The 10862-nt window shown below is 36.7% G+C and overlaps 1 protein-coding gene and 1 non-coding gene across 3 annotated transcripts; one reads left to right on the top strand and one right to left on the bottom strand.

The window, feature by feature from the left end:
* Positions 1 to 1813: 1813 nt before the first annotated feature.
* ctsbb (cathepsin Bb) lies at positions 1814 to 10146 on the top strand. Of its 2 annotated transcripts, none has more exons than XM_036582288.1 (11): positions 1814 to 1917; positions 2970 to 3170; positions 3508 to 3631; positions 3900 to 3985; positions 4994 to 5108; positions 5214 to 5329; positions 5493 to 5578; positions 7334 to 7477; positions 7684 to 7800; positions 8801 to 8929; positions 10034 to 10146. In XM_036582288.1, the coding sequence occupies exons 3-11, from the start codon at positions 3509 to 3511 to the stop codon at positions 10108 to 10110; spliced, it is 993 nt and encodes a 330-aa protein (XP_036438181.1). In that variant the 5' UTR covers positions 1814 to 1917; positions 2970 to 3170; position 3508; the 3' UTR covers positions 10111 to 10146. The 2 variants fall into 2 exon arrangements, with proteins under 2 accessions (XP_036438181.1, XP_036438180.1); XM_036582287.1 differs by having other exon boundaries at positions 1815 to 1917; positions 2970 to 3166.
* Positions 10147 to 10781: 635 nt separating this feature from the next.
* Positions 10782 to 10853, bottom strand: trnae-cuc. Its single transcript has one exon. It is a non-coding gene; the product is annotated as a tRNA-Glu (tRNA).
* Positions 10854 to 10862: the final 9 nt, after the last annotated feature.

The raw sequence follows: 10862 nt of genomic DNA, 5'->3' as shown, positions 1-10862 counted from the left end.
TAATTTTTTCTGCCTTTATTTCTTTGAGAGTGGGATAAGACACATTTCCATGTAGCTCAAAGCCATAGAGGCAATCAGTTTCCACGTAGGTCAAAGCTATAAATGTGGTCCTGATACAAGTCTAACGCAAAGTTATGGTGTTGATATTCGTGAACAAAAAGGAATTGTTTTGTTTTTGTTTATCAATGTTCTCTCACTATGATACCCAGCATGCATTACACATGTAGTATCCCTGTGGTGTCAAACAATCTAGACTGTTAGCCTAGCCACTGATTTATAGACTAATAAATGCAACCAAGCTAGCATAGTATAAATCTTACTTTAGCTGGTGAACTAAATTGAAAAGAAAACTATTTCTTAAAGAAATAAAGAAATTATTTCTTTATTCAGCACAAAATGTATGCCAGAGACAGGTTGTTTACCCTTTCAGCTAGATAAAAGAAGCTGAGTTAAGGCATATAGATTGCCACCTGGTTATCTTACTTAATTTAGAAGGTCAAATAAGGTATTTGGCTTCCTAGCAGTAACATTAGTTATGTGGCTTCCGTCTGCGTTCACCAGCTAGCAAATGAATGAATGAATGAATAAACAGCCTGCCACCCCAAAGTTGTTGTAGTTTTTCAAGAAATTCCATCACACCTTTAAGGAATATAATCAGAAAGGGCCTTTCCTTGTCTTAACTGGAAAATCTCGCTCTTGAGACTACTGTGGCACCTGCAAAGGATGCGAGTAAACCTGGTAGCCGTGGATGTAGCGAAGGTTACATTTTTAATTTTGGCCGTAGTGTCTCTTTAAAGTAATACTTAAGAACAGAGTTAGGGTTAGGTCTAGGACAAAGGTTAAATATAGGACCAGTTTAGGGTTAGCATTACGACAATGGTTGAATTTAGGATTAAATTTAGGTTTGGGATTAGGTTTTGGGTTGAGTTTGAGATAAAAGTTAGGGGTAGGATTAGGACAAGGGTTAAATTTAAGACCAGAGTTAGGGTTAGGTTTAGGATGAGGGTTAAACTTAATACCAAAGTAAGGGTTACTATTAGGTTTTGCTTGAGGTTGAGGTGAAATTTAGGGTTATGAGTAGGACAAGGGTTATATTTAGGACCAGATTTAGGGTTAGGTTTAGGAAAATTGTTAAATTTATGTTCAAAATTAGGGTGGGGATTAGGTTTTGGGTTGATGTTAAAATGAGATTTGGGGTCAGTATTGGAAAAAGGGTTAAATTCAGGACCAAATTTAGGGTTGGGAATAGGTTTTGGTTTGATGTTAGGATAAAATTTGTGATTAGTTTTGAGAGAAAGGTTAGGAATAGGACAAGGGTTAGAGTCAGAACCAGAGTTAGGGTTAGGGTTAGGAAAATGGTTAAATTTAGGTCCAAAATTAGGGTTGGGATTAGGGTTTGGGTTGATATTAAGAGGAGATTTTGGGGTTATTATTGGGACAAGGGTTAAATTTAGGAGTGGAGTTAGGGTTAGGAATAGGACAAGGGTTAAAGTTAGTACAAGCGTTATGGTTAGGTTTAGAAAAATGGTTAAATTTAGGTCGAAATTTAAGGTTGGCATTAGGTTTCGGGTTGATGTTAAGATGCGATTTGGGGTCAGTAATGGAAGAAGTGTTAAATTCAGGACCAGAGTTAGGGTTATGGTTAGGAAAAGGGTTAAACTTAGGACAAAATTTAGGATTTCTTCGCTACAACCCATGTACTCAAAATTCACATCACCAGCAGCTCTTTGACTGTTTTCTCCACAGTATGATTCTACCTGCAACAACTGACAATTCTGTTTAATGGTCTAAGTCCAGAGCCTCTCATGTTAGTCGTGTGATAATTATGACTTTATAAGATCCCCTGACTGTGACAGATAACCCCATGACATTGAATAAGGAGTTATTATCATTGTGAGGAGATACAGAAACGCTCAGGTAAGTAATTTTCTTCCATATTATTCATCTTATGCAGTAAAAAAAGATAAGTAACAAGTGATGGTAGCATGAAGGAATGCATTTTTTATTGATATTCAAGCATAAAAAAAATTATTGTTGCACAATAGAACATGAGAACATTTGAGTAAAAATATTTATTCTATGTATATTTTCTCACTTATACATTTAAAAAGTGGACATGTTTGTGCAGTTAGCATTATGACAAGGGTTTTGGGTTGAGGTTGAGATAAAAGTTAGGGATAGGATTAGGACATGGGTTAAATTTAAGATGTGAGTTAGGGTTAAGGTTAGGAAAATTTAGGACCAAAGTTAGGGCTGCTCTTAGGTTTTAGGTTGAGGTTGAGATGAAATATGGGTTTAGGATTAGGACAAGGGTTACATTTAGGACCAGAGTTAGGGTTAGGGTTAGGACAACGTTTAAATTTGGGACCAAATATAGGGTTGGAATTAGGTTTTGGGTTGGGTTGATAAATGTTAGGGTTGGGATTAGGACAAGGGTTAAATTTAAAACTTTTTCCAACCTAATATCTATTTAATGCATCTGTATAATATAGTTGATTACCATGGGAAACAATTTCCTGGTGTTTTTCTGTACCAAATAAAATAAAATAAACCCATGTACTCAAAATTCACTAATTGTAGAAGCCAATGGGCACTTGCTCCTGCAGCTCTTCTTTTGTTAAGTGCAGAAAATGTTAAATACATTCTTGTCTGTGGGAATTGACCATATGCTAGAGATGTGGCAGATATAGATTAGATTGAAAAACATTGGAGTATTTCTTAAATGCAAAAGTATCTAACAAGCTGTTTGTCAACAACAATATCAGCTTGATGTTGATTTGACAACCTTAATTAGTCTTGGTCTGGGACTCTGGGTCTGGTGTTGTGATCTTATTACAGGTTTCCTGGATGGTGTTATGATCATATTAAATTATTAAATGAATAGAGACCCCAGTACAGCATTCCTTATGGTAAAATCAAAAGCCCACATCACCAGCTGCTCTTTGACTTCACTGTTTTCTCCACAATAGGATTCTACTGGCAATAACTGACAATTCTGTTTGGTGGTCTAAGTCCAGAGCCTCTCATGTTAGTCGTGTGATAATTATGACTGTATAAGATCACCTGACTGTGACAGATAACCACATGACATCGAATAAGGCATAAGGGTTTTTAACTGCACCAATCTAGAGTTATTATCATTGTGAGGAGATACAGAAACACTCAGGTAAGTAAGTAATTTTCTTGCATAGTATTCATCTTATGCAGTAAAAAAATATGTAACAAGTGATGGTAGCATGAAGGAATGCATTTTTATTGATATTCAAGCATGTAAAATTATAATTGTACAATAGAACATGAGAACATTTGGGAAAAAATGTATTTATTCTATGTAGATTTTTCTCACTGTTAAACAATTTAAAAAGTGAACATGTGTTTGTGCAGTAATTATTTATACTTCATTCTTACAGTAATTCTTGCTTAATCCAATTTAAAGAGATGGAAATGCTTGTATTTTTAACCACTGACCAGTAAAAAAAAAGAAAATGTCATTTGTATCTTCCTCAGGATGTCCCAACTCATCTTCTTATGCCTTCTGTCGCTCGTGTCCATCACCTGGGCCAGTTCACAAACCTCCCCGCTGTCCCAGGACATGGTCAACATCATCAACAAGGCCAATACTACATGGACGGTAATATCTGTTTGCTTACTTGTTTCAGACATAGAGGTTAAGTGTAAGAAAGAAGTGGAAAAATTGTTGGTTCTAGAGATAATACAGTAAAAAATCTGTTACAAATACTCCAAAGAGAACATAAAGAACTGTATAGTTTGTTCTGAAGCTTTGACAAGTTCTCAGAATGACACACCACAAAGATTTTAAATGCACCTGGTGAGCCAAACTGTCTTTCCCTCTTCCTCTTTCTTTCTGCTCTTTTTCATTTCCCCCTTTTTCACTGTAGGCCAGGCTAAATTTTGACAACGTGGACTACAGTTACTTGAAGTCACTCTGTGGAACCATATTGAAGCGCCCCAGGCTCTCTGAAATGTGGGTGAAAGTTATTCCTGCCACTTGTCAGCAGAAACATTGATAAGACTAAGAAAGATTTTACAGATTTTATTTCACTATTAAATTTGCTGCATTTTTTCCTTTGTCTCCTTGTAATTTGCAACATTTTATTTATTTTTCCCTGCAGAACTGATATGATACTAAATGTTATTATTTCAGTCTTTTTTCTATGTCTTGTGCACATTTTTATGTGCTACAGGCACATGCAAATGTTTGAAGACACACTGTCAAATTGCATGTTTTGTTGATTTTAGTGAAAATAATTTAACACATCATCTACAGGGAACATGTTTAAAGAAGTCATTTTTCTGAAAATGTAATTGTTTGGAAAAAAAATCAAAATATAAAAAATTTGCAGGGCATTCTAGAACAAGGCCTAATGACCTCTGGGAACCAAAAAATCTGTAGAAACATGATTGTATTAAACTCTGTTTTGGATGGAAATAAAAGGGTTAAATTCTTGAAATGCCTAGCGGAAAATTGGCCAATCAGGAATTGTTTTCCTTACTGGTATCTAAGTAGATATAGCTAAGATATCTCTTCTATAGGATAGGACTTCAGGAGCTGAAGAGAAGGACTAATGTGTTTGATTAATCATCAGCATAATTTTGAAGCGACAGAGGAATCAACCCATCACGTTTTTGATTTCCAATGGGGGGAACCAATTTTGTGAGAAAAAATGTCACTCTAGGTCTTCTGGAAGTACTAAATACCTCACTCACTGTGAACAATAGCAGTAGCCTAATCACTGGGTTGTCTGAAATGCAAAAAAGCAGAAGCAGGTCTTTACCCCAGCTCACTATGAAGTGAGTCACACTGAAACTCACTTGCTTCATGTAAAACATGAAATGTCCTTTAGAAGCTTCAAAGCTCTTCAAATTTTACTTAGAAAATCAACAAAACATGTAATGCGACTGGAGGTCTTCAAACTTTTACATACAACTGTATATAAATGTTTTTTTTTCCCGTTCTCCTCTCATCTTGTAGGGTCAGGTTTGAGGAAAATCTTAATTTGCCGGATAGCTTCGACTCCAGAGATCAGTGGCCTGACTGCCACACCATCAGCCAGATCCGTGACCAGGGCTCATGTGGATCATGCTGGGTAAGCCCTTCACAACTGCCTACAAATCCTAGCTTTTACTTCCCCAGCCACTTCTTGCTGATATTGCATGATTATAATGCGGTTGTGGTTCATTTATTGATCTAGGCCTTCGGTGCTGTTGAGGCTATATCAGACCGAATCTGTATCTACAGCGGCAGCAAAGTGTCAGTGGAGATCTCTGCAGAGGACCTGCTCTCATGCTGCGATGAGTGTGGGATGGGGTGTGTAGTCCACTTACTGAATCTTGCGTTTTTTACTTTCTGACACATAGAATGGCATGCAGTAAAGATCTTTAAGTCATGTGGAATGTATGGCATCTTCTGTGTCCTGTGAATTCTTCAGTATGTTTTGTTTCATATTATGCTTGATTTTTTTCTGGACCAGTTGTTTTGGAGGTTTCCCAGATGCAGCTTGGGAATTCTGGACCAAAACTGGCCTTGTGACTGGAGGGCTGTATGGCTCCAATATTGGTGAGTTTTAAATGTTTTGGCCTGGCCTCACTGTGGTGCAAAAGTTTGGGTGCCATAAGTCAAATTACAGTTTTGTTGGCTTTCTAAGTTTTGTTGATTTTCTATTCTCTACAGAGAATATACTTCTGCACATTTTATTGCATTGTACTGTTTACTTGCTGAATTTAATATATTGGGAAAAAATCAAGAAAATGTGGCCTGTGCAAAACTTTTATATTTTATGTTCTATTTTTCCAAAGTGTTCAGTTTGCAGAAAAATGCCATATTTAGATTTGTTCCCTGTAGATGATGTGTTATATTATTTTCACAAGTAATTTGACCAGGGGTGTCCAAAATTTTATGCATGACTGTAGCACATAAAATGTTGATTGGATGCAGTAAACAAGACTCAAAGACTGAAATAAGTAATTGAATAAAATTTAGTACAATATCAATTCTACAATGAAAATGATATATGTAGTAAAATACAAAGAGACAAAATAAATAAAAATTTGAGCTCCCATCTGGACATCTTACACTCACGATTCATGAGTAGCTACTATATTTAATAATATACAACCATAAACCTTAGTTTAGACACAGCAGTAGGAAGTAAATAAGCAAATTACACATTGACACAATGGATGCAAAATATATCATTTGGTAATTATTGTTGTGGTGTTGGCCTTTGCAACACTGATATTGCAGAAAGCTGTAATATTCAAGTGAGGCCTTCAACAGACTTTTATTGTGTTATATGTGCACACTGACTAATCTTAGAAACTTTAGATGAGTTTCGGTGGGTGTTTTGATGTGTCAGGTCATTCACGTGAAATAATTCTGGTTAAAATAATGAAAACTTTAGTCACGTCACAACAAAAGTTCAACATTGTGATGAGTGTGGGATGTATTGTCAGGCATATAACATTTGCAATAAGTAGCAGTATAATCACGGTACGGTATTTTGTCCATATCGTGCAGCCCCAGTACTCACATATATAGAAGGCAAAAAACAAAATAAAACCTTACAGCAGGGGTCATTAAACAGATTTGACCTGGGGCCAGATTCTCACAGTGCAAATATTCTTTGTGCCCAGCCCCCCAAAATCCCAACTGCCCCCAACAACACCCCCCATCATATCTTGTTTTTAAACTCTTGCCATGCTAATCTTTTTAACTCTTGACACTTTTCCTTTAAAATTGTAAAAATAGGTGCATAATCAAAGAAACACAAAAAACCCTAGTATTTATAACAAATAACACTAAACAAGTAAGTTCAACAATTTAAACTGATGTTTAACATTTAGCAGTCTGAAGGGGAGCTATTAGTACTCAAGTATCTTTTGTGGGCATCATTGAAAGAGTTTGAGCTTGGCTTCACCAACAGAGTTTGAGCTTGGCTTCGCTTGCTTTTTCACCCTCTTGAACGTGCTCTGGTTGCTGTCTTGTGACACTTGTGACACATTTATGATAGAACGTGCTCTATATATGCAAATAGAGCTCCATAGGTGTTGGCGGTAGAACAGTGTTCAGCGCCACATAATTTTGAGCCAGAGAACTTCCTCACAGGCTCAATCTAGCCCATGGGCCACTATTTGGTGATCAGTTTTACACTGTATCTTGTAGTCACCGTTTGTTGACATATTTTGGTGAAAGAAACATCTTTAACATCTTTACAGAACAAATAACTAAATAACTAAAACTAAGCAATTATCACAGGTATAAAGGTGGAAGTTCTTTCTAGTCAGTAATTTTCTAATTGCCCATATGTTGCAGGCTGCAGGCCCTACACAATACCTCCCTGTGAGCACCATGTTAATGGCACACGGCCACCATGCTCAGGTGAGCAGAACACCCCCGATTGTGTGAAGCAGTGCATTGAAGGATACACCCCTTCCTACTCTAAAGACCTGCACTTTGGTAAGCATTTCCAACTGAAAATCTAACATTAGCATAAGCTTAAAATATTTTATTTTATTTTATGTGGGGTTTATAAGAGATCATTTATAACCTATGAATGAAAGTGATACATAACTGAAAATACACACAGATGCCAATGTCATTATTCTATTCACATATTATGCTTTTATGCCCATAGTCTCTTTTGCTGTGTTTTCCCCTTGCAGGCCAGCGCTCATATAGCATTCCCTCTGACCCCAAGCAGATCATGGCTGAGATATACAAAAATGGCCCTGTGGAAGCAGCCTTCACTGTCTATGAGGATTTCCTTCTTTACAAGACAGGTTATTTTCATCAACAGCTTTGCTGCTGATACAGATGTCTTCTAGAGCAGTGTTTCTCACCCTGGTCCTGGAGGCCCACTGCCCCTTGCACTTTTTATTCTTTTCCCTCATTCTCCAATATCTATTGGATTCATAATGTGCTCTTAAACCACAGAATTGTTCGCACCTTTGTGCTCTTGATTGTGCATAGATTCTGTAATTATCTAAGAACAAATCCCAAATAAGAAAACGTTGGTGAATGTCAGAATCTTCGTGAAAACTGTGTGTATCTGAAGAAGATATTTCTTCTTAAGAAAGGTTGGTGAATGAGGCCAATTGAGTTACAGTGGCAATGGCAGGAAAAGCTTTAAAATGTGCAGGGCAGTGGGCCTCCAAGACCCCAGCTGAGAAACACTGTTCATGAGTGAATCTGAAGCTAAATCTGTCTCTAGTCATAATGACTATCACCTTTTTTAAAGACTGCACCACACTTACACTGTTAGAAATAAAGGTTCTGTGCAGTTACAGTTTTTGTCCATTAAGGTACAAACAATGTAAATGTTCCCTCAAAGGTACAACAGTGGTTTTAAAGTCCAATTGTGAACCTTAAATATTTTTTTTTTCCAGGTGAAAAGTACGTATTTGCAACTTTTCATAACCTAATGTTTAAAACAGAGCAATAAAATAAAAAGCCTGGAGAAGAGACAGGGTGTGTGAAGTCAATACAACCTAGAAAATATAATTTCAATGGATTATGGGACAATTATGTTCCCTGACTAAAGGTACTGAGAGGTACCCTTGAGGGTCACTCCAGTGACAAGAGGGGTACAGCCCCAGTGACAGTATCTTGAGAGTGTACGGTACTGCTAAATTGGCTGTATATGAACATCTTCAAATCCAGCCCTTAGCTTTTTCTAAAATTGCTCTATCAGAAATTAGCCCACTTATAAAAGTAGCATCCAAAGTGCATTTTAAAAATCTTTCACTCAACCTCCATCTTCTTTAATCCTTTTTTCCCAAGGAGTGTACCAGCACGTGACAGGAGAAGTGCTGGGTGGACATGCCATTAAGATCCTTGGCTGGGGAGAGGAGAATGGCACCCCCTACTGGCTGGCTGCTAACTCCTGGAACACTGACTGGGGAGACAAAGGTAGGAATTCAGGGGGAATTCCACATTTTTTTAATTCAGCATAACTGGCACATTGAGAAGATAGCCCAAAGATAGCCATTTTGTTTATGATCTAATCAACCCTGTAGGCTACATGTGTCTTCTGAGTTTTTATGTAATTGTAATTTATGTTATGTAATTTTGATAGTGCTAACATTGTGGTGAATCTGTTTTCACATTGTTAAAGTTCTTTCATATTTAAAGGGGAATTCCATGAATTGTTTAAAATTTCTGCATAGTTCAATCGTTATGATGTAAACAAAGTCATTGAGAGCATTTTGATGTGAAATGCTTGTTGTAGAGAAACTTACTAACTCAGATTTCTTTTCAGTGGTGGTGATGTGAACCAGGGGTTGCAATGTCTGCAAAGCAATTACAGACATTTTATATGCTATCTAAAATTACCAGTGGACCTAAACATGTCTTCTTTGTTTTTGTATCTAATAATGGTAATGATTAATCTGGAAAAAATAAGTTTTCTTTCTGTATTTGTTTGCCTCATGATGCCTCTCCGCCATGATTTTTATTTTCTAAAAAAAGATTTTTAGGCAAAAATCTATCTTCAAACTATCATAAATAAATGTCTCAGGCATAAGACAATGCACTAGCAGCCATTTCATGTAACAATCGTCTATGATGAATCTTTTTGGCATCAGCCAACAAATTTGTGACCATTTCTTTCTGTGAGGTGGCTTTTAAAGGCTTTAAACACTTTGCACTCTAAAATCAGATGTGTTAACACATACCGTCTCTAATTAAACACATCAGTGTGTTCATTGGAGACAACACATATTGTGTTACTTTTAACACAGAATGTGTTAAATCAGAAAACACTGTGACACAAGAAGTTTAAAACAGGTAACACAAGTAAGTGTGTTGTTATTTAACGCATCACCTTTGTGGACTGTGAATCCCTACTGCTACCACTGTACACAGTTCTGACTCTGGAGTTTCTAATTAAATCACTGGAGTGATTTCTCATTAAATCACTGGAGTTCACTTATAAGTATGCTTACCATCATATCGCAGTAATAGTGTACATCCTCTGTAATGTTCCTAATCCTGAAAGCTTTTTCTCTTACGCAGGATACTTTAAGATCCTGAGAGGACAGGACCACTGTGGTATCGAAAGTGAAATGGTTGCTGGTATTCCCAAGCTATAAGAGAAAATCTGCTCTCTCGACTGATCCAGACTGGAAACTGCATTGGGAGCTCTTTAGTCTTTGTAATTGTACATCACAGATAAATCATTTCAGATGCATTATGGCTTTTATAAATTCTGTACTGTAATTCTATTCAGGTGGTATTATGAAACACAGTATTAAAATATGCTTTTAAAGAACTTTTAACAGCCTGTATAATAAAAATGATGTAATTACTCCTCTCTTTCCCCCCATGAGTGATGATGTTCACTGTGAAATGTTGATCAATGTAATTAATAAAAGATATACACTGACCTCAAGAATTGTTAAAAAAAGATAAGCAACAATGGCTATGAAAAAAGTTTATTTTATGCTGAAAGTGTGAAAGCATCAGTGTGATACCTGTATTCAATCAGTGGGGTAAATGTAGTCGACGTGAAAAATCTTATATAAGTCAAATAAAAATGTATTTCAATGCCATTTAAATTGCAAATAAAAAGTGTCACAATTATTGGCAGGCCTTTATTTCATACCTTTAACAGCCTCCCTTTGCCACTACAAAACCACTGAATCTGCTCTTTCATTTTAGAATGTGGAGTAAGGACACCACTGTTAATTCCTGTTTGCAATTTTATTATACTGTTTTGTCAATGGTGTCTTGTTCTGTTGAAACATTTCAAAGCAAAACGATGTTCCCTGACCGGGAATCGAACCCGGGCCGCGGCGGTGAGAGCGCCGAATCCTAACCACTAGACCACCAGGGAATCTTTAAG

Source organism: Colossoma macropomum, unplaced genomic scaffold (assembly GCF_904425465.1).
Source record: "Colossoma macropomum unplaced genomic scaffold, Colossoma_macropomum, whole genome shotgun sequence".
Classification (NCBI taxonomy): Eukaryota; Metazoa; Chordata; class Actinopteri; order Characiformes; family Serrasalmidae; genus Colossoma; species Colossoma macropomum.
This window is presented reverse-complemented; position numbering and strand designations above follow the sequence as displayed.